The 22,415-nt window shown below is 48.7% G+C and overlaps 2 protein-coding genes across 5 annotated transcripts in view; one reads left to right on the plus strand and one right to left on the minus strand.

Moving 5' to 3' along the window:
- The window catches only part of TP53BP1 (tumor protein p53 binding protein 1), a 39,515-nt gene extending 32,421 nt beyond the window's left edge, over nucleotides 1-7,094 (plus strand). For both annotated transcript variants that reach the window (XM_063314525.1, XM_063314526.1), the window contains 3 exons: nucleotides 5,945-6,144; nucleotides 6,304-6,449; nucleotides 6,775-7,094. In XM_063314525.1, coding sequence (XP_063170595.1) covers nucleotides 5,945-6,144; nucleotides 6,304-6,449; nucleotides 6,775-6,959 — 531 coding nt within the window. In that variant the 3' untranslated portion in view covers nucleotides 6,960-7,094. The remainder of the gene's footprint in view (nucleotides 1-5,944; nucleotides 6,145-6,303; nucleotides 6,450-6,774) is intronic.
- Nucleotides 7,039-22,415, minus strand: part of TUBGCP4 (tubulin gamma complex component 4) — a 37,869-nt gene continuing 22,492 nt past the window's right edge. Inside the window, exons 8-18 of one of the 3 annotated variants that reach the window (XM_063314530.1) lie at nucleotides 20,400-20,565; nucleotides 19,612-19,736; nucleotides 19,312-19,362; nucleotides 19,102-19,207; nucleotides 18,749-18,856; nucleotides 18,244-18,382; nucleotides 17,929-18,106; nucleotides 17,593-17,727; nucleotides 13,910-14,026; nucleotides 8,863-9,002; nucleotides 7,039-8,454 (exon numbers count right to left, since the gene is read on the minus strand). In XM_063314530.1, the coding sequence (XP_063170600.1) occupies nucleotides 8,439-8,454; nucleotides 8,863-9,002; nucleotides 13,910-14,026; nucleotides 17,593-17,727; nucleotides 17,929-18,106; nucleotides 18,244-18,382; nucleotides 18,749-18,856; nucleotides 19,102-19,207; nucleotides 19,312-19,362; nucleotides 19,612-19,736; nucleotides 20,400-20,565 (1,281 nt within the window). In that variant the 3' untranslated portion in view covers nucleotides 7,039-8,438. Of the gene's footprint in view, nucleotides 8,455-8,862; nucleotides 10,294-13,909; nucleotides 14,027-17,592; nucleotides 17,743-17,928; nucleotides 18,107-18,243; nucleotides 18,383-18,748; nucleotides 18,857-19,101; nucleotides 19,208-19,311; nucleotides 19,363-19,611; nucleotides 19,737-20,399; nucleotides 20,566-22,415 lie in introns of those variants that run through there. The other 2 variants (XM_063314527.1, XM_063314531.1) reach the window with 2 other exon arrangements.

Raw genomic sequence — 22,415 nt, forward strand, 5'->3', positions numbered from 1 at the left:
AGGCACCGTCCCCCTCAGGTTCAGCAGGCAAGTCCCTTAGAGTCGGTGATGTAGCTGGAAGGCCACAGTGGCTTCGAGGAGAGGTTGCTCTTCTTGATACTGGATGCCCAAAGCAGCTTGTTTCATCCCCGAGGTTGTCCAGGGCACCAGGTGCCCCGAGAACTTCAGTGAACTACGTCTCTCGCCCACATTGGTGTCCTACTCTCAAGGCTTTGGGTTCAGCTGTAGTTTGCGCTTGTCCAAACTCTCTCTCCCATTTGCAGCTGCGCCTTTGGGGAGGGAACGTTTGCTGCACTGGAAATTGTGAAGACGGATGGGATTCCTAGAGTTAGACGACAGTGGTCGGCTTCTCCCTGTTGGTTTCTTTCTGGCCCCTGTGCTGCTGCTGCTGCTGCTTGGATTTTCTGATACTGCAACCTCTTTTATGGAGTTCTTATGCACAACTTATTTTTACTGACCATCTTGTGCATTTATAAAACAGAAAGGCAGGGCAACAGATGTAAGGACCAGATTCCTGCTGGAGAAATAATCTTGGCAGGAAATCAGCATGTTCCTATTTATGATCTTGATTTGTCTCCTGACTTTGTGGTCCTGTCAAAATACCCATTGGGGCAAATAAGCTGAAAGAAGGTAACAATCCACGGGTGGAAACTGGTTATTCAGTGAGCAAAGGGAAGCCCAGTGCTTAGCTGGGCTGGTGTGGTCACTCAGCTGTACAGGGCTGCCCCTCCTCGCTGTGGTGACTTACACCCCACCTTCCAGGGTATATAACTTACCAAAGCAGTTTACAAAACCTAACAGGTAAAAGTAAAAATACAGTAAATTGCAGTTGTAAAAATAGAACAAGTCTGCTCTCTTTCCCAAAGGGTAGCCAGTGCTAGTGGGAGCCAGTCCAGCTGCTGCAGCTCCTTCATATGCCTCCTTTCCTCCATTTTCAGAGATCTTAAGTCACCTTGAAATTATTTATGAGGATAATATGATGCATATACATTAGCAGAGGATCCTAATTTCCTTAATGCTATCTTTTAGAATTTGTTTATTCGTTTAGTCGCTTCCGACTCTTTGTGACTTCATGGACCAGCCCACGCCAGAGCTTCCTGTCGGTCACCACCCCCAGCTCCCCCAGGGACGGGTCCGTCATCTCTAGAATATCATCCATCCACCTTGCCCTTGGTTGGCCCCTCTTCCTTTTGCCTTCCGCTCTCCCTAGCATCAGCATCTTCTCCAGGGTGTCCTGTCTTCTCATTATGTGGCCAAAGTATTTCAGTTTTGTCTTTAATATCATTCCCTCAAGCGAGCAGTCTGGCTTTATTTCCTGGAGGATGGACTGGTTTGATCTTCTTGCAGTCCAAGGCACCCTCAGGCACCCTCTAACACCACAGTTCAAAAGCATTGATCTTCCTTCTCTCAGCCTTCCTTATGGTCCAGTTCTCGCAGCCGTATGTTACTACGGGAAACACCATTGCTTTAACTATGCGGACCTTTGTTGTCAGTGTGATGTCTCTGCTCTTAACTATTTTATCGAGATTGGTCATTGCTCTTCTCCCAAGGATTAAGCGTCTTCTGATTTCCTGACTGCAGTCAGCATCTGCAGTAATCTTCGCACCTAGAAATACAAAGTCTTTCACTGCTTCTACATGTTCTCCCTCTGTTTGCCAGTTATCAATCAAGCTGGTTGCCATAATCTTGGTTTTTTTGAGGTTTAGCTGCAAGCCAGCTTTTGCACTTTCTTCTTTCACCTTCATCATAAGGCTCCTCAGTTCCTCTTCGCTTTCAGCCATCAAAGTGGTATCATCTGCATATCTGAGATTGTTAACGTTTCCTCCAGCGATTTTAACCCCAGCCTTGGATTCCTCAAGCCCAGCATGTCGCATGATGTGTTCTGCATACAAGTTGAATAGGTAGGGTGAGAGTATACAGCCCTGCCGTACTCCTTCCCCAATCTTAAACCAGTCCGTTGTTCCGTGGTCTGTTCTTACCGTTGCTTCTTGGTCGTTATACAGATTCCTCAGGAGGCTGACAAGATGACTTGGTATCCCCATACCGCTAAGAACGTGCCACAATTTGTTATGGTCCACACAGTCAAAAACAGAAATAGATGTTTTTCTGAAACTCCCTGGCTTTTTCCATTATGCAGCGGATATTGGCAATTTGGTCCCTAGTTCCTCTGCCTTTGCTAAACCCAGCTTGTGCATCTGGCAATTCTCGCTCCATGAATTGCTGAAGTCTACCTTGCAGGATCTTGAGCGTTACCTTACTGGCATGTGAAATGAGTGCCACTGTTTGATAGTTTGAACATTCTTTAGTGTTTCCCTTTTTTGGTATGGGGATATAAGTTGATTTTTTCCAATCTGATGGCCATTCTTGTGTTTTCCAAATTTGCTGGCATATAGCATGCATTACATTGACAGCATCATCTTGCAAGATTTTGAACTGTTCAGCTGGGATGCCATCGTCTCCTGCTGCCTTGTTACTAGCAATGCTTCTTAAGGCCCACTCAACCTCACTCTTCTGGATGTCTGGCTCTAGCTCACTGACCACACTGTCAAAGCTATCCCTGATATTGTTATCCTTCCTATACAGATCTTCTGTATATTCTTGCCACCTATTCTTGATCTCTCCTTCTTCTGTTAGGTCCTTGCCATCTTTGTTTTTGATCGTGCCCATCTTTGCCTGGAATTTAGCCCCAGTGTTTCTAATTTTCTGGAAGAGGTCTCTTATCCTTCCTATTCTATTGTCTTCTTCCACTCCTGCGCGTTGCTTGTTTAAAAATAATTCCATATCTCTTCTGGCTAACCTCTGGAATTTTGCATTTAATTGGGCATATCTCCCCCTATCACTGTTGCCCTTTGCTTTCCTTCTTTCTTGGGCTACTTCTAGTGTCTCAGCAGACAGCCATTTTGCCTTCTTGGTTTTCTCTTTCTTTGGGATGTATTTTGTTGCCGCCTCCTGAACAATGTTGCGAACTTCTGTCCAGAGTTCTTCCGGGACCCTATCTACTAAGTCCAGTCCCTTAAATCTATTCTTCACCTCCACTGCATATTCCTTAGGAATATTAGTGAGCTCATATCTAGCTGATCTGTGGGTCTTCCCTAATCTCTTTAGTCTGATCCTAAATTGTGCAAGAAGAAGTTCGTGATCTGAACTACAGTCAGCTCCAGGTCTTGTTTTTACCGACTGTATAGATGTCCGCCACCTTTGGCTGCAAAGGATGTAGTCAATCTGATTTCGGTGTTGTCCATCTGGTGAAGTCCATGTATAAAGCCATCTCTTAGGTTGTTGGAAGAGAGTGTTTGTTATGCAGAGTGAGTTGTCTTGGCAAAATTCTATCAGCCTATGTCCTGCTTCATTTTGTTCTCCCAGGTGTCCTTACCTGTAATTCCAGGTGTCATTTGACTGCCCACCTTAGCATTTCAGTCTCCCGTGATGAAAATAACATCTCTTTTAGGCGTGTTGTCCAGTAGGTGCTGCAGATCCTCATAGAACTGCTCAGCTTCTTCAGCATCTGTGGTTGGGGCGTATATTTGGATCACTGTGATGTTAGATGGCTTGCCCTGAATTCAAATTGAGATCATTCTGTCGTTTTTTGGATTGTATCCAAGCACTGCTTTAGCCACTTTACTATTAATTATGAAGGCTACTCCATTTCTTCTGTGGTCCTCTTGTCCACAGTAGTAGATCTGGTGGTCATTTGATGTGAAGTGGCCCATTCCAGTCCATTTCAGTTCACTGACGCCCAAAATGTCTATCTTTAATCTTGACATCTCACCAATAATCACATCCAGTTTGCCCTGGCTCATAGATCTTACATTCCAGGTTCCAATGATGTGTTGATCCTTAGAACATCGGATTCATCGTTCACCACCAGCACCGTCAGCCGCTAGCCGTCCTTTCGGCTTTGAGCTAGCTGCGTCATCACGTCTGGGGCTAGTTGAACTCATCCTTTGTTCCTCCCCAGTAGCATTTTGACCATCTTCCGACTTGGGGGTCTCATCTTCCGATGGTATACCGACATATCTCTGGTTGTACTGATCCATTTAGTTTTCACTGCAGGTGGGTTGCCATTACCTTCCCCAGGGATCACATTTAGTCTGACCTCTCTGTCATGACCTTCCCGTCTTGGGTGGCCCTTCACGGTTTAGCTCATGGCATCATTGAGGTGCTCAAGCTCCAGCACCACGACAAGGTAATGATCCTTTGCTGAAGTATCTTTTAGAATATTACATATCAATTCAATATTAGTATTTGCAGAGTAGAGTTTCAATATTTAATGCATTTTGTGCATTCATGACAAGCTCTATTATGTTTTGAATGGGATTATAATTTTGCAGCAGCTTAATCCATTGTCATACCATTAAGGATTAATAAGTAATGGCTACTTCAACAGAATGAAGGGCACAATGCTAATGCAACACAGTAACAACATAATTCAAGTTATAAGCATCTCAGCTCTAAGTGAAAAGCCCAATTAAGAATCTATATATAATGAGCACAGCATTCTTATCTTTCTGCCCATATCCATTTTGAATAAATTCTGTCAAAGCCACTTTTAGTGTTAACATGAAGCAGGTATAATGGGCTCCAGTAGCTATGAAACACTGAGATTAAGGATATCCCCAATGTCTTTTTTGACAAGCTCAAAAGCTCGTAGCCCAATACTAAATGCGAGGTCACCTGCCTGATGGAGCATGTTTGCCTCCCTTCCTAAGCATTGGTGGGATGCAGGACAACGTTCATGGTTCCTGAAGCCGTGAGTTGCCAGATGAGTATGTCTGTACCCTTAGTGATTTAGGGAAGAAAGGGAAGTGCTGCTGGGCAGAGAGGCAGCGATGGAGGGCAATGCTGTGCATCACCAGCTCTCACAAATTTTTGTATCTGCAGTAAAAGAAAGACCGCCCCCACTCCCTGAAGTTCTGGAGAAGGGACCATACCTCGATGCACTTGGTTACTTAGTCACTTTATTGGCTGCCTCAGTTGCAGGAACAAACTCCAGGTGGCCCATAGAGACAAAAAGGCTAAACCTAGCCAGCAGCGAGGAAGTTCAAAGCAGTCATGCCAGGAAACAGTAGGACAAACATCATGCAGTAGTCCTCGGTTAACAACGGTAATTGGGATCAGAATTTCCACCGCTGAGTGATGCAGTTGGGAAGCACATCACGTAACTGTTGCTTAGCAACGGCAGTTCTGGAACTTCCAGTTGCCATCGTTAAGCAAATCCTGTGCCTTTGAGAGTGATGTCATGTGGTCACCATTTGCAGCGACCTGCCAGTTTCTCTGTTGACTTTGCTAGTTGGAAGCTGGCAGTGAAGGTTGCAAATGGTGACGTGACTGGGGGACGCTACAACAGCGTAATTGTGACCTGGTCACCAAGCACCCGGATTGCGATCACGTGGCCACAGGGACATTGCGACAGCCAGAACTTTGAGGACCAGTTGTAAGCACTACTCATTCAGCGCTGTTGTAAATTCAGTCAGTCGCTGAGCAAGTGGTCTTAAGCTAGGACCACCTGTATTGTGGTGGGTCGTAAGACATTCTGTTTGAGGACCTCTTGGAAAAGCCAGGTCTTTGGGACTTTCCTAAAGGACATTGGGGATATGTGGACTTTGCATGGTGAGGGAGAATGCAGGGCAGCCAGCACAAAGGCATGACTACATGGTCTAGCAAGTTAGCATTGCTTTGCTGCTGCAACCAAGACCATCTGCTCCCCAACAGGGTGGCTTACAATTAAGGCAGGGCCAGATCCATTCTTACCTCCCACTGCTGTTTCTGTTTGCCATGTCACCTTGTGTGGCACCGCCTGGATAAACCTTGAGGTCTAGCAAATGAATTTTCCCACAGGAGGCTGAATTTTTTTTCACCTGCAAGTCTCTGAGGTGGCCCTTGTCTTTGGCTTAAACTTTCTTTGAAGGATTGGTACCAACGTGCTCCCCCTTTCTTAATTCAGTGCAGCGCGGCTTATCAGTGTCTCCTGATAGCTGATCAACAGTGCCGCACCCGGCAGTATTTCCTGTGCCTGGCCCGGGGAATACCATGCGTGTCTCACATGTGGGTCCATGACAGTTGCCACGCCAATCAGACTCAGAACTACAAGAACTACTTGTTGCCAGCTGGCTACAGCCTGGAGGAACAGAGGCTGCTGGAATGGTAAGTGTACAAGTTTGGGCAAGTAGGTGACCTAGTGAGCAGAGGCCTTGTGAAAACCAGCCTGGTTCAGCACAAACGGGGCGAGGGAGGCGAAGATGTTACTGGTCTAGCATGGCAGGTGCATCTACCCTTTGGTGGCCTCATCACCTTTCTTGCTAGGCATCCACGAAAAAATCCCTTCCAGAAGCTGAGGGTGCTCCTGGTATCTGACGAATCCCAAAATTTCTTGGAACTCTGGTCTGAGATTCTTATGATGGGAGGAGCTGCTTCCGTTAAGCAGCAGGAATCATCCACATGGAAGAAAGGTACAGGCAGCTGGAAGCCATCTGGTGAAGGATGAGGGAGAACGATCGTTCGTGCACTTTTTATTGGGGTCGGCACAACTTCCCCCACTGCCTTGCATGTACTATGGTTTAAGGCATGTTTTGCCTCACTGCATAGAAGAGGGCTTGATGTGAAAAATTTAACTGGCATTTAAAGGCCAGTTTCTAGGATATTTTGAGAAGCTGGATGAGTCCCATTGTCTAAGTGGGACACCATCTGTTCCGTTGGAAAGTATTGTGGGATACGCAGTGCCAGGAATCTGTAGTGGAAGCAGCCCCCCAAAGTAACTGTTTCCTCCTCTTGCAGATGTGAGTCTGGGTATGTTTGATGTGGTGGTGACTGACACTTCCTGCCCAGCTGCCATCGCGCAATGTGCGGAAGCCTTACACCTGCCAGTGGTAACCCAGGAGTGGGTGATCCAGAGTCTCATCGCTGGGGAGAGAGTTGGATTTAAGTATCCAAAGTATCAACATGATTATGCCCCACGTTAAAACTCCCTTTTTGCTTTGTGGTGATTTTCATCCTCATCTAGGTTTTAAATTTTCCATGTTGTTTGACCTATGCATGAAGTGCTTGTATATAATTTTAATGTGAACTTTTATGATAAAATAAATGTTGATTTCTTATCTTGGCTCATTATAATATTATGAATTGAGTAATGGAAGGATTTATTAACCATCAGCTACTCTCATCCAGTCCCATAGTTTATTGGATTTACATACACATTCACATGGAGCTATGCCACGTGAACATAGGAAGGAAATTTAGTGTGGGTGTTCTTTTGCTACGCAATATAGGGTTGGGCAATTCCAAACTTGAAACCCTTTCCTGCCTTTTTGCAGGTTTCTTGCAGCAAAACTTTCAGACAAGCTTGCTGAATCCCACATCTTCAAGAAGATCCCTTAAATTAAAAGCAGTGCAAACCAATCTAAATAAATGTACTTGGAAAACCTGATCTGAAGAGCAATATACACAAAAAGGGAGCACGGTGAGGGGATAGCTGCCAAAAGTTTGATTTCCTTTCTGACTGATTTGTGGAGAGAGAACAATAAAAGCATGTTTTTTCTAAGATCTTTGAGATCCAAAGCTATGGGATTAATGTAGGTTACAAGATCAGGCTGGGATTGCTGGCATGTGGAAACAGGTTTCCTGCTGCATGGGGCATTTTCCTGAATCTGCGTGTTTCTCTCAAACACACATGAAGCACTTCACTCCCTCAGTATTTGTTCTTATTCCCCCTATTCCTGGACCATCTACTTCTTGAAAAAATTGACTGCATTAAAAAAAAGACAATGATACCTATTACCTGTTTTCCTTAAGGGCTTCAGCAGTCTTGTTAGGAAATAAAATGGCAAGTGGCTGCCTCACACTACTTCAGGAGCCGTTTTCAGCAAAAGGCAACACATTTTGGTAACGCTGTCGTGCCCTGACTCTTCCAGCCGTGCGTCTCCAGCACAGTCCTTGCACTGTGATGGCTGCCCCTCCGAGCAAGAGAAGCAGATGAAAACTTTGCCTCAGCAACAGAAGTCATTGCATCTCCAAGGCCAGGTTACTTTTTACTTTCTACCCCCATCTCCAGAAATAGAACAAAAATTATTTTTCTGCAGTTAACAACATTGCATTCTTCATAGTCATCAACTGATTTTGGCTTAAAAATGCTGAAGGTGACCATGCCAAGGGGCGGGACTTTTGGCTCTGCCGTCACAGCAAAAACTGCATTTGAAAGCCCAAACCCAGTGGCGTTTCTTACTCTGCTTCAGAAGAAGCCCAAGGAAAGCACTCCTGGGGAGTTATTTATTATACAAAACCCATTTGCAGGTGCTGTGACTGCCCCGGAACAAAACAGACCGAGGTTGCTCAGAGCAGATCTTGTGCCTCCATCCATCCATCCATCTCCTGGAGTTGTCAGGCTGTTGCTGCCATTACAGCAGGGGGACACTTCTTGGAAATCATGGCAAATTGTGGGCTAATCATTCTAATCCCACGCTGTAGAGGAAGAAGAAAAATGACTCAAGGAAGGACATGTTAAGTAGGATAAGTAAATGATGCGCACATCCTAAAATACATGGACAGATTGCAAGAAACGCAGAGAATTATCTAATCACAAAAGACTGAAGGCACCTCAGGACGTGGGAGGCACAAGGCACCTGCCCCCCCTGCGATTATCCCACTTTGTGAAAGGGAGGCAGATCAGAGGAAGGAAAGAGTGGATTGCACGCATGCTGCCCAAACCATGCCAGCCCAGAATGCATCCAGCCCATCTAGAAGCAGTGACCGGGGGGGGGGGGAGCCGCAGGCCTTGGCCACGGTGCTTAGAACGACCTTACGTTCCTGCTCTGCTGCACCCCCGCGAAGCCCTCTGGACATCCTCTGCTTCGGGGTGCTGAGCCTCACCTGCCCAAAGTGCCTCCAGCATGAGTGTAGTACTTGTTGTAGTCCAGGCGCAACAGCAGCTGTGCCAGGTCGGAATTTATCTGGTGGTTGTGAACGCTGGAGAGAATCTTGAACAGAAGGGAAGACTGGCAGCTGAAGCCCTGCAGAGGGAAAGCCACGGATCAGAGCAGCCTCCAGAGCCACCCTTGTCTCTGTTGGGCTGTGGGCACAAGCTCGCCCATAGGGAGTCCAACAGTCCCTTCCTGCAGAATCCTCAAAAAGCAGTTCCAGACAGTTCGTGAATGGCATTGCAATGCCCCAATGTGGAAAATCACCTTGTTTTTGGTCTGGGTTGCGTGGCTGCTTCTGGGGCAGTGATTTTGGCCCTCACCACTCGACAGCCAGGCATGGGGTGGGGTGGGGGGTAGGAAACATGGAAAAGGGGCAGAGGCATCAATGGACAAAGCCTCCTGCAACTCAGGTCACTGAGGGGCTATTTAAGCTAACTGTTAAAGACAATGGTAATCCTCAAAGCTGGTTACCAGCAAGTAGCCAATTTCTGCAAAGAAACAGGCTAAAGCATAAAAGGAAGTTGGGCTCACGGGGGAAACCAAAAGCAGCAAAAAGTTGCAGTTGTGCTGTTAGGAGCTGATAGGAGAGTCACAAGTGCCAGGGAGAGGCGCCTACATAGCTTTGGGATTCTCCTCAAAGAGGGCTGTTCCAAGGGGCCTAAGCAGAACCACTGACAAAAGGACCGACAGGGCTAGGGAACATCTGGTCACTGAAAGTTTAAGTCTCCAGGATAAGGCTAATTACGCTGTAAAGTCTTGAAGGGGCTTGTGGAGGTCATCTTGGAACACCCGCGGTGGATTCCTGCTCTGGGCAGGGGGCTGGACTAGATGATCTCCAACGCTTACATCCTAGGATGCACACATACAAAGTCCCAGCTGGCGGATGCGCTTTCAGGCGCTGCTCAGGGACTAAAGGAACACCAGCCAGATGAGCCATACAGCGTCTCAACCAGGGCGCACCTTTCCAGCAACAAATGCCCAGGACAACTCCCCGTGTGACCTGGTCAGATGAGCTGGTGGCGTTCACAGGTGACCCAGGGGACCTGCGGCCTCCGCTGCAGGCCGTATCTGAACAGCGAGCAGCCTGGTCGTGGTGGCTTAGAGGGCGAAGAGGCAAGCCCTGTGCTCTTCCGGTGGCCAGAGGTCTTACCTTATGGGAGACCCACTAGTCCCCCCTTCCTGGAGATGCCTACCCCTTTGCTTAAGACATTAGGGCTTCCTGCTGGGTAACCCCTGTCGATCTGGCCGGAACTTGGCACTGGGGATCCAACTGGAATTGGCATTTTGTCTTGTCTTTTCCGGGCACATCAAGGCAGCAGCCCAGTCACCCGCACCCCTCCTTTTTCTTGGAGTGCTCAAGATGAAGTTGGCATGCTTGAGCCTGCCAAGGAAGATCCAGTGCCAGGGTCACAGTGGTGGCAGTGGCAGCTGCGGCAGATGAAACGGCCACTGAACAGCCCAGCTCCCCTCGTTGCTGCAGCCCAGTCAATATACAACCAGGAACTCTCTCCACTGGGGAAAATCTTCCCTGTGCTTAATTCTCAGAGGCTGCTGAGCACAAACAGCTTCAGCTTCTGCACAGCCCCAGGATGAACGTCGCCTGCCAAGCTCAGCTTCTCCTGCGCTGCAGGCAGAGACTCTCCCAAGGAACAGATGGAACCTGCCCGTGGCAGCCTCCGCACTCGAGAGGTCTGTCATGAAGCAAAACAGCTAAAACGCAGAACCTCGACTCCTGGGAATCGGGACACCTGGGCACATGCACAGCCGCCCAGCTCAAGCCGCCACCCAGAGAGCAAGGAGGCGGCACTCCATGCGGCAGGGACTCCTGAGGGAACCGGCCCTCTGGGCGAATGAAGCTTGACTGAGTGCTCAGCTATCGCGCAACTTCCAGACAGTCTGAGCACAACTCCTTGCTGTTGGTCAAGAGCACAGGTTGTCTGTTGCTGCTACAAGTGTGAAGAGCACCTCATGACGAGTAGGCAGATCCTTGGGAATCCCGTAAGTAAAAGATACTTTACATTCTTCCTCTACTGGCCTATGCTGTCCTGACTAAGCAAAGACCACGCCGAGACAAGGAGAAAGTCCCTAGCGTTTTGTTACTGCTATTGTAGACAGAAAACCCTACCCAACTGAAGCAGCGTGGGAAAGCCCAGACAGATAAACCCTGAAACTCAAGGCGGGTCTGTTCTGGGTTTCTTTGAATGACAGCTCAAAGTCTCTAAACTACACATGTGTTTTCCCCCCTGGATAGGGGCCTCCTCCTGCTCACCATCCGTGCTCATGACACGTGCCTTGCAGTACAAGTAGTCCTCGACTTGCGACAGCAATTGGGACCGGAATTTCCATCACTAAGTGATGCAGTTGTAAAGCGTGATTGCATCGCTTAGTGACAGCAATCCCTGCAGTCCTGGTTGGTCGTTAACTGAATCCCAGAGTTGTTAAGCAAGGCAACTTCCTGCCAGCTTCCCCACTGATTTTGGTTGTGGGAAAGTGGCAGGAAGTTGCAAGTCCCAAGCCGGCCAGCAGGTAAGTGGCTGCTGCTGTGTAGAGGAAGGAGTGAGGGGGTGCATAAGAGGCATGGCATGGGTTGGGGAAGGTATGCAAGGAAGGGTCGGGGAGGGTGTGAGGGGCTGTGCGAGAAGTACAGGTATGAGAGGGTGCACAAGGTGCTGCATGGGTCAGAGAGGGTGCGTGGAGGTGTGTGAGTGGCCAGCATAGTGCAAGCGCAGAGGGGCTGGGGGGAGGTGCATGGGTGGGGGAGACTTACCCCAACAACTCGCGACTTTCCCTGCCAGCTTCCCCATGGACTTTCTGGGGAAGCCAGCAGGGAAGGTTGCAAATGGTGATCACATGATCGTGCCCAAGTATGGGTACTTGGCAACCGGTCATTAAGTGCAAACAGGTTGCCAAGTACCCATACTGCAATCACGTGACCAGGGGGGTGCTGGGATGGTCATCAAAACATTGGGGGAGATGGGCAGTGATATAAATTTAATAAATAATAACAACAACTCCGAGGATCATTTGTAACCATAATTTGTTCAGCACCGTTGTAATTTAGCATGGTTGCTGACCGAATGGTCATAGGTCAAGGACTACCTGAAGTTGCAGACAGTGAGTGCTTCCAAGCTGGACTCCTCATGCGTGGTATGATGATTGTGGACTCAAACTCCGAAGTGGGAGCTGCTCCTCCCAGTCCTAGGTTGCTAATGGAAGGGGAATGGCTCAAATAGTCAGCACTAGCACCTGTGCCCTGTGTGCTAGGGAAGAGGTCCTCCCACAGCTCTGAGCCTTTTCAGCCTTACCCAACGTGGTAGCAGCTGGTGGCACCAACGGGGATTGTCCTAAAGCCAAGACTGCCCAATTCTCCCTCCCCTCCATTGCTCAGCAGACCTCGACTGGGCCATCCCTCTGACAAGCCCCTCCCTCTCCCTTGACTGCTCTGAGATGGCTTGCCTGAACAGGGTCCCAAATGGGAGGTGAGGTGAGCAAGGAGAGCCGCAGGGGCCACCCCCTTTCCAAAACAAAGGAGGTCTCTACTGGGCAGGGCGTGTGCCTGCACCTGGCGAATCAGGCAGAGCCCCCAACTGAAAAGAGGCCTGATGTAGGGGTGGCGCAACCGTCTGAAAGCAAAGGGGAGCTGCTTTAAAAGGTAAGGGGAGGGGGTGGGAAAATGCCTTTTTCTTTCTAACCATCACAAGCTACTTGAAAACTGAAACTGAAACTATAAATGCAAACATTCTTAAATTAAAATGCGGGGGGGGGGGAGATGTGGGGAGGGCCTCAGAGTCAAGCAGCAACTTAACGCTTCTGGAGTTGTCATGAGCACCGTTGAGCTGAATGCATCAGCACAACGGCACACATGACAATACCACGGAAACAAGAGTAAGGGATTAAAAGATAAGCAAAGCGACGCACAACAACAGACACAGACCCCGAGGAGAAGGGAACGACCCCGGCCGGAAAAAACCAGTCAAGAGAACACAAAGGGGGAAGAAAGAGCGACAAAGACAGGGCGGATCACGAGGCACGCCTGGAGCTGTCAGCAGGAACGCAAAGGATATCGCCCAGCTGACAGCAATCACCTGCCGGAGGAAGAAAACGATCATGAGCGAAGCCCGGGGCACCAGCAGGGGCCCCGCGACCCCTCACCTACCGGCAACGAAGATACAGGACTTGGGGGGATGACACAACCCAAGGGGGGGGGGGTGCTGACCGGCGCGGGCTATTTAAACCCCGCACCGGCACGCTCCCTTCACTCTCAGCTTTTTCTAGTTATGCACTATGCTGAAATAAACCAGAACCTGATCTTCCCTGAATTAGTGTCTGTGTTTTACTCAGTAGTAGGCAGCGCATGACAGGAGTCCTTCATAGCTATTCTTGTTGTCCAGGCTTCTCTGCTGTCAGATCTGGAAGGGCACCCAGCGCTCCCCAAGGCTTACCGAATCACCCCAAAGCACCAAGCCCAGATTGCCCAGCCTAAGCCGAGAGTGGCAGGGGCCTCTCTGGCAGGGATTCAAAGTGGGAAAGCTGATTTGGGGCATGCGCAGGCGGGCGTTCCATCCTACTGGCTGCTCCGTAAAGAAGCCACATCTTTTCCTGGGCTCGCGCAGCTCCAGGAAAATACACGCTTGGCTCAAGGAGGTGCAACGTGCACGCTCACCCACAAGCAAATCACCTTTCCCCTTAAATTGTGGTCACGGCACATGCCTAATAATGCATCCTAGTCACTCCACTGGGCTTGACAGGAAAATTCGAAAGGTCACCTGCCATCTTCAAGAGGCAGCACTCCAATTTTAAAGCCTGAAACGGTACCAAAGATCTGAACCAGGGCCGAATGAAATGGGTCTCTTTTGTTCCATACTTAGAAACTAAGTGGCTTGTTGCATTCTTCACTCAAAGCACCTGAATGTTGTGTTCTGAACATCGAATACTCAAAAACAGCCCGTACTGAAATCACTGGTGCTGGCTTCTGTGGCTCTTCAGGTGGGACGTACCTTAGCCAGGATACTCAGCTGGGCCGTACCCCGTTCATCCAGGGGCCCTCGGTTCTGGCTGACCAATGAACAAAAACTGTGGCAGAGATCTAAGATTTCATTCAGGCAGTGAAAAGCCTACAAAATAATGATCAGAAGTGGGCTATATTATTATGTATTTCATTTATCTCCTCTACCCAATTATACAAATGAAAATACTGAGTATTTCAGCTCTGAGCTGTGAACTTGGATGAGGATTATGGAGAGAATGCTTATCAAATCTGTAGACAGTGCAAAATTGATGGGATACTAAATTCCCTAGAAGACAGAAATCTAGCAAAATGATCTTGATGTGTTAGAGAATTGGGCTAATTGGGTTGAGAAAGTGGTTGCGTTGCAGCTGCAGAGAATTCTGGAGGCAACAGATTATCTGGACCCCTTTCAGTCAGGTTTCAGGCCAGGATATGGGATGGAGACCGCATTCGTCGCAATTATCGATGATCTCTGGAGGGAGCGGGATGGAGGGAGTGCATCCATCCTGGCGCTCTTGGATCTCTCACCGGCTTTCAACACCATCGTGGTATCCTTTTGGGGCGGCTCAGGGGGTTGGGGGTGGGCAGTCTAGTTTTGCGCTGGTTCACCTCCTTTCTCCAGGGCCATTCCCAATTGGTGGTGATAGGACAGATCCGATCCTCGACCCCTCCATTGTGGGGTGCCACAGGGTTCAGTTCTCTCTCCTATTCAACATCTACATGAAACCGCTGGGTGAGATCATCTGTCCCCACGGGATGCGGTATCATCAATATGCCGATGATACTCAGTTATGTATCTCCATCCCGGGTGGTGATGCGGTCGCCACCCTTTCCAAGTGCCTGGGGGCTGTGTGGGTCTGGATGGGGAACAACAGGCTTCAACTGAACCCTGGTAAGACAGAGTGGCTGTGGATTGACGGCCCCTGGGGTTCCAGGAAGTTGTCTTCTTTGGTTCTAGATGGGGTGGCACTGCCCCATTTGGAAACAGTGTGGAACCTGGGGGTCCTCCTGGACTCGCGACTCCTGCTTGAAGAGCAGGTGGCAGTCGCGGCCAGGAGGGCCTTTGCACATCTTCGGGTGGTGCGCCAGCTATGCCCATTCCTGGACTGAGATGCCCTCTGGACAGTCACTCATGCCCTTGTCATCTCCCACATAGACTATTGCAATGCGCTCTACATGGGGCTACCCTTGAAGAGTATTCGGAAGCTTCAGCTGGTCCAGAATGCAGCTGCGCGGACAGTCATTGGTGCTGCAAAATCAGCCCATGCGACACCACTGTTATGCAAGCTGCATTGGGTACCAGTTTGCTTCTGGGTCCAATTCAAGATGTTGGTTATGACCTTTAAAGCCCTACATGGCATGGGACCAGGGTACTTGAGGGACCATCTCATCCCCATAACATCGACCCGCCCCACCCGGTCAGGCAGGGAGGGCATGCTACAGACCCCATCAACAAAGGAATTTCATCTAGCGGGGTTCAGGAGGCGAGACTTCTCTGCAGTGGCGCCCGCCCTTTGGAATATCTTGCCCCCAGAGTCGAGATGGGTCTCCTCGCTCCCGGACTTCCGGAAGAAATTGAAGACCTGTTTCTGCCGCCTTGCTTGGGAGGGGGAGAGCGACAGCTCCACCTGGGGGTGGCTGGCACCATAGCACCCCTTACTGATTATGGTTCCACCTCTGCTTGGGTTTTATTTCTTATTTATATTTTTAACTATAACTTAAGTGGATATGTTTTTACCTCTATTTTATTGTAAACTGCCCAGAGTCCCCCGTTGGGGGAGATGGGCGGTGATATAAATTTAATTAAATAAATTGAAATAAATAAATAAATATCAAAGTGTTAGAAATCAAATGCAGTTTTTGAGTGGGAAAATATCCAGCTCAGCAATAGTACTTATGAAAAAAGATCCAGAATAGTAGCTGATTACAAACTGTGAACCAGCAGTCTGATGAGGTTGCAAGAAAGGCAAATGCAATTTTAGGCTGCGTCAACAGAACCACAGTTCCTAAATTATAGGGCTTAACCATTCCCTTTATGCTGTATTAGTAACTCTCACTTTGAGTGGCGTGTCCGTTCAATTTTAAGGATTCAAACTCACTAGAACGGGTTCAGAGATGAGCAACAAGCAAAACCATGGCGAGATATAATGGCACTCTTCAAGGACCTAACAGGATGTCAATGCAAAAGGCGGTCTAGATCTGTTTTCCTTTATATGAGAGGGCAGGTTATAGAATAGTGGATTGAAGTTACGGGAAGGCAGATTCCAGTTGAATATTCAGAAAAAAATCCTAACAGGAAGAGCAGTTCTTCAGGAGAACCAATTACCCAGGAGACTTTACCCAACAGTCAACCATCTGTACTGGGGGGACAAGTGGGCTACCCCCCATGAGGGGTATGTCACTCTTTCCCATCTTTCCAATGCCTCCTCTAGATTTAAGATCCTGCACAATGGCAGAACATGCTATCTAGACCTGCCAAGCTTAACTGGAGAAATAAAGATGGATGTGGTTTGCTTACAGAGTGATTGTGTGACTTATTTCTTGCATATGTGAGGTTGCATCCATGCCTGACTGGGAGGAACCCTAATGGCAAATGGAAAGCTAATGAGTAAATGCAATAACCCTGGTGGGGGGGCAGGGAGGGTGTGAGAAAGTGTTTCACTAAATCTGGACTGAATGGGTACAAGAAGCAACAAAGGGCAAAGTTTGGAAAGGACACTTTCATGCCAGGCAGGGGATGTTAGACCCAACTTTCACTGTTTATGAAATTTATGAACCCCCCGTGGTGTTTGCATTCACCTGTTACCTTTCTGTCTGCTATCACTGTTCCCTTATATGCATAAAAGGTGTGTAGGTTGGCAATGTTAATGTAAGTGTCGTAATGGTAGATTCCTGCGCTGGGGGTGGGACTTGAATGGCATGATCTCTATGGTCCTTTCCAACCTTTCCATTCTATGATTCTAAGAAAGAAGTGAGTTTTTAAAAAAAACAAAAAGCAACATATGGGTCTGTGTATGGTCACGGCAGAAGCCAGGATGTTTTGCAACGTTAGAAAGGCATGGAGAAGCACAGTGAACGGTGTTGGTGTACATTCAGTTTAGTTAGGTTTCCTTTTCTTATCACCTGTCTTAAATTTGTTGACTACTTCTCCCTCTTTTTCTGATTTGTAATGACGTTGCTCACCCGAAAGGGAACAGTGCAACGGGTATGGATGAGCTTATGCAGGCAAAAAGAATCAACTACACACGTAGGAAGTAGGGACGGCCCGGAATTCACCAGAAGCAAGAAATGAGCCAGCAAGGTGATTCAGAAGTGGCTTAGACTCATAGGTGATCACTGCCAGGCCAAAGAACCACTTGATCCACACTGAGCAGATTGGACCTTATCTCCTGGGTCTTACTCTAAGGATTCAACACCTGGAACAAGTTGAGAGAAGGGCTACTTTTATATATGGGACTGAGCATCAGAGTTAGGTCCTAGGAGATCATTTTTGGTACTGATAAAATCAAAGGGGGACACAAAAGCTCCCCTCCCCCAGAGGCCAAATAACCCAGGAGCCCAGCATTTGCCAGGTTTCCTTCAAGCCCTGCATACACTGACCGGGAGAATGCACTACGAGGATCCAAGAGGGGAAATGGCCATTGACAATTTACAGGCCTAAGAGGTACTTACCGGTTTCAACAGAATGAAGGACTGGGCCAGAAGATTGCTCAAAAAGTGATCGTGTGCCAGTCGGATACTCTCAAAATCACGGGTAGAATTGATCTGTTGAAGGAGTTGTGAAAACTGAGATTCAAGGACATCCACCTGAAAGAAAGCAAACTAGAAAAATTATTTTTAACGCTGAAGGTCAAGGAAAAGTGCAGAAATACTTGTAAGAAGTTGTGGGAGCAATTTCAGCCAGCAGTTCCCAGAGGAAAAATTTGAGTAGGAGGACGAAGCAACTGAGTTGCCTTCTGCCCTAGATGCAGTTCTGGGCCTTTCTCAGCCGCACTGGCAAACTCCTACCTGCAGGTAATATTGCAAATTATCTACGAGAAAAGTCATGTGATGGCGCAGCCGCCACTTGATGGCATCTGTCCGCTTGGATTCCAGGCCCTTGCACTGCATCTGCAGAGCCCAGCAGTGCTGTAGCTCAGCCTGGACTCGCCTCACACTGAGCAGGTATTTGAAGACCACGTTGTACCTGCAGCCAAAAGTGAGCGAAAGTTGGCTGCGCTGGGCCCTTGGCCAAAAGGCGTCACATCCCCAGAACATGGTACTCTCCCTTCTCCCATCCCACCTCAAATGCCACACAATTGACCCAGAGAAAATAGTTCTCACTTTTCCAGGATGGCAGGAGTGAAGAGGATGTGCAAAGGCCATTGAACTTTGTAGGAAAGCCCCAAAGCAGCCCAGCCAGAGGTGGGGGATTCATGGGGAGATAATTCCCGAGAAGGTGTTTCGCGGGTCTGAGAAGGGTCTGAAAAGGAAGTCCAGTGAATAACTTGGATTTAAAGCAGGATGTGGCTGGGCAACAGAAGGTAACAGCTGTCACCAAGAGGCAACAGCTCAACATGTTGGAGCAGGCCAAATCACACGCGCTCTCTGTCACGCAGTCTTGCCTCCTCCTGTAACCTCTCCCTCAAGGAGCATTTTGCAAAGAGTCAAGACAAAGAGGGAGCAGCCTCCTCCTGGGCGGCCATTATGCTAGGTTCCTCGATCCGTGCCTGCTGTCTTTTAGGGGAAAAAATGAAGCTGTGGCTTTATGCGGTGGTCTCTGCTCTAGCAAGGGAGACTCCCATCTGTAATTCCCCAACGCAGCCTGGCCTCTCGCACGAGCACCCACCTCGATGTTCCTTTCCATAGTAATGGATGGTCAGGTGAAGGAAAGGCAGGAGGTTGTCATCATCCAACAGCACTTTGTGAGCTGACTGCTGGAATGCCACGTTCACATCTAAGGGAATGAGTGGAGAACCCTCCTTTCAGCCTGGGGGCAAAAGGAAAATTTGCCGCCTCCACACATGTCACGACAGCAGCAGCTGTCAGAGACCAAACCAGGCACGTTTGGGATCCAATGGTCTCCTCTGCGTTATGGCTGAGATAACGCGGGTATATCTGAACAGGGTCAGTCCAACCTGACAGAAACGCCACATGAGGGGCATTCAAGCTGCAGGGCCTTTCAGAGACTGGGAGACTCACCGTGCTCAGTCACCGCTGATGGTGGCGTCTTTAGCATATGCTGGGCAGTATCAATGAAGGCCTGAAACAATTCTCCTCTCCCCAGCAGATAAAAATCTTTAATGACCTAGAACAAAAGCAATGCCTTTAAAGCCATCCTGTTCACCAGCTTCAACCAACCATCCTTTCCCGGGGGACAGAACCTCAAAAGTTGCAGGAACGCATATTTACCTTCAGCTGTCCTATCAAATCAGACTCTTCCACCATCAGCTTCCATAAGTGCTTAGGAAAGACAAAAAAAAAAGCCCCAGCATCAAAAGCCAGAAGCTGCATCCTACTGCCGTTGCACAATCCAATGCTCCCCCTCACCAATTCTTTGTGCAAGATACTGTCTGCCTACCTCGTGCAGGCTGGCATCCCTTCTACGGATTAGGGTTAGGGTTCTTCTACAATATTCTCCCCGTTATGAAAAGCTTTCTAAGGGTACCTTGCAAAAATGCTTAGCACGCAAAGCCTAATGTTCTGTCTGACCTCAGCCACAGTACTCCGGATCCAGTCAACAACAGACTCGAAGTCCATCAGATTGAACAGGGGCTGCTGCTTGAGACGATGCAGCTCAGCAGCAAAAGTGTCCTCCTGATTCTTCAAGATGGAGCCTGTGAGACAAGAGATTTCCATGGAGGCTTCTCCCTCTTTTCAAGACCTTGTACGTGCAGCTGAAGGCTGCATAAATGCATCGGCTTAGTCAAGATCCCAGAAGCAGCAAACAAGGGAGAGGGGAACATTTGGGAATCCAGGGGAGTTTGCCAAGGGGATTGGTGAGATTTAGCTTACATTGCAGACAATTGAGAAGCTTCAAATACCTAAAAGCAAGAAAATGCACTGTCCTCAGGGAAGCAACGCACTACAGCATTGGAAACAGAGGGAAAACTTCATAAAGGCAAATGGCTGAAAAGGATTGTGAAGGACCTTTTTTGATCTGCTTGTGAGAAAGGCCCTCTTGCAGCCTGTATCACTGATCCTATTCAGATTGGCCTCAGGGTCCTTCTCTACTGGATCCTACCTTAAGGTTCTGCTCATCTGGTCCCACTCAGGGACAAGCAGAACAGGAGCTTTTAGCAAGCCTGGCCTATGTGTAGAGAAGGATCCCCCAGGTTGCTTAGGAACCCTGAGAAAAGAACTGCAAAATTGCTAGGCAGGAAAGGATTTCTGCAGCTGGACTGCAGACAGCATTCAAAGGGTTTCCTGAGCAATGTGTTTGAGGCATCAGGCCCACGATTCTTAGCTCACTTGGAAGAAATCACAACCAACCAGGGTACCTTTTTTGGTAAGGGCCACATTCTGACTCTCAAACATCTGTACAGATTCCCCTACAAAGAGGATTTTTTCAGCAACACGAACTGGTATGTAGGAAGGCAGCATTTCTATCCGCAGAGAGAACTGTTTTGGAGAAGGGGCCAACATGTTCTCTTCTTCAATCAGCCTCTGTCGGAACAAAGATTGGTGGGAAGGAGAGAGGAACATGATTATGGATCAATTCTAACACAAAATGTATGAAAAGGGGGTGGAACTTAAACCCTTTCCAGCTAGCCTTTGTAGAGGATTCGGGGAGGGAGGCACAAGGCAGGAAGGGATGTGCAAAGTGTTCTGAATTTGTCTCTTTAAGGCTCTGGGAGAAACAATGCCAAATTTGGGGAAAAAATACTGCCATTTGAGCTTGTTCCCACTGCACTGACAGATGTTTTCTAAGCGTGCCCAGCCCTGAAACCCTTTTGGACTCTGCTATTAGCAGGGGTGGAAGCAGAGATGGCTTTGGAACCAGTTCCGGAATCCCCCCCAACTTGCACAGGTTAAGCTTTATTTTTTGGGGCAGAGTTTATTCTTCCCTTAATTCTCTTCTAAAGCAGAGAGAACCTTCTAAGGAAGTGAGAACCTGTACTTCCCCTCTACTTTTGTTCCTCCCCTTACATGTTGACATGCTTTCTCATGCTAGATCCTCCTCCTAAATCAGGCTTCCTTGAATCAAATTCCTTCATTTTTGAGTTCTCAGCAAATGTACATTAAATGGAATCCCTCAAATGGTTTGTTCTCCTCAGTGTCTATTACTTCTTCCTCTGAACTAGCATTCGCCCTAACGCTGGACGGTTCTGCCACCAAACTCTCCTCAAGAGGCCCAGCCAGATTGGGGTGGGGGTGGGGGACACCTTGGCAGGACTGGGTGGGGCAGCGGGCCTTTGCCCAGCGTTGCCTGCTGCACCAGTTGGAACCCCACCTGGACTCGTGCCTTGACCACCGCTCTCCCTGACACAGGACAGCCTTTGGAGGTGACCCGGAAGCTGCTGCTGGTCCGGAAAGGGCTGGCGAGGCTACTCAGAGGCCCATTCCGCCTCTGCAGGGCAGCCTCTCCCCTAAAGTACTTATCCCCAGCAGGCCTCCCGCCCAGGCAGAGGCCAGGGAGGTGTGGCCAGAGGGCAGGCCTTTCCCGTTGTGCCCCCACATCCTGGACCTTTCTTTCGGCATAGCCCCCTCCCTCGCGGCATTCCTCCAACCACCAACAGCCCTACTTCGCCAAGCTTTTACTCGACCGCTAGAGGGGGAGGTGTCTGGCATTCATGTATTGCTTTGCATCATTTGCTATTTTTACTGTGCTGTAACTTGCCCAGTGTGGGGGCTGGCTACCTTAGCTGGCTCGCTAACCCAGGACGGGGCCAGCAGCACACAAACGGGGATGAGGGGCTCAGGAAGAAGCAGCAACAGATTTGTTGGAGACTTGTGGGTAGTACTGTAGAAATCTCTAAGCGTGGCTTCAGGGACCCATGATGCACCATCAGCATGCCCTGCAAGTGTGGGTCAGCAGATGCCAAACGTCTTTCTACATCAGGATGCCTTAAACAGCTAGAGCAGTTCTTGGCTGGGCATCCTTGCAACAAGGTGAGCACACAGCCAACTGTGGGTGGGTGGAGGACTCCGTGGCCCCAGGATTTGACTTTGACTTTCAGAAATCATCAAGTTAAAATGTGGAACCTGAAAACACAGAAGCATCAGGGAGCAAAGGAAGCCCCAATTATCTGCTCCTTGGAACCCTCAAGATCCAGGGAGATTTTGTTCTCAGGAAGACTATGCTTACAAGTTGCTGCCTTTAATAACATTACGGCTCTTCATTTTCATTTGCACCCTGGATGTTCTGCCACTGTAAGATTATTCTTGTGGAATAAGCTCCGTCTCCCAAGGAGTGCTTCACAGGAGTCCTCGAGGCAAAACTATCCCTGGGTGCCATGTAGTGCAACTCAAGCCCTCCCTGCCCCCCGCAAGAGCAGCACACCAGCTGGAGAGGG

The sequence above is a fragment of the Candoia aspera genome, chromosome 13 (genome assembly GCF_035149785.1).
Source record: "Candoia aspera isolate rCanAsp1 chromosome 13, rCanAsp1.hap2, whole genome shotgun sequence".
Lineage (NCBI taxonomy): Eukaryota > Metazoa > Chordata > Lepidosauria > Squamata > Boidae > Candoia > Candoia aspera.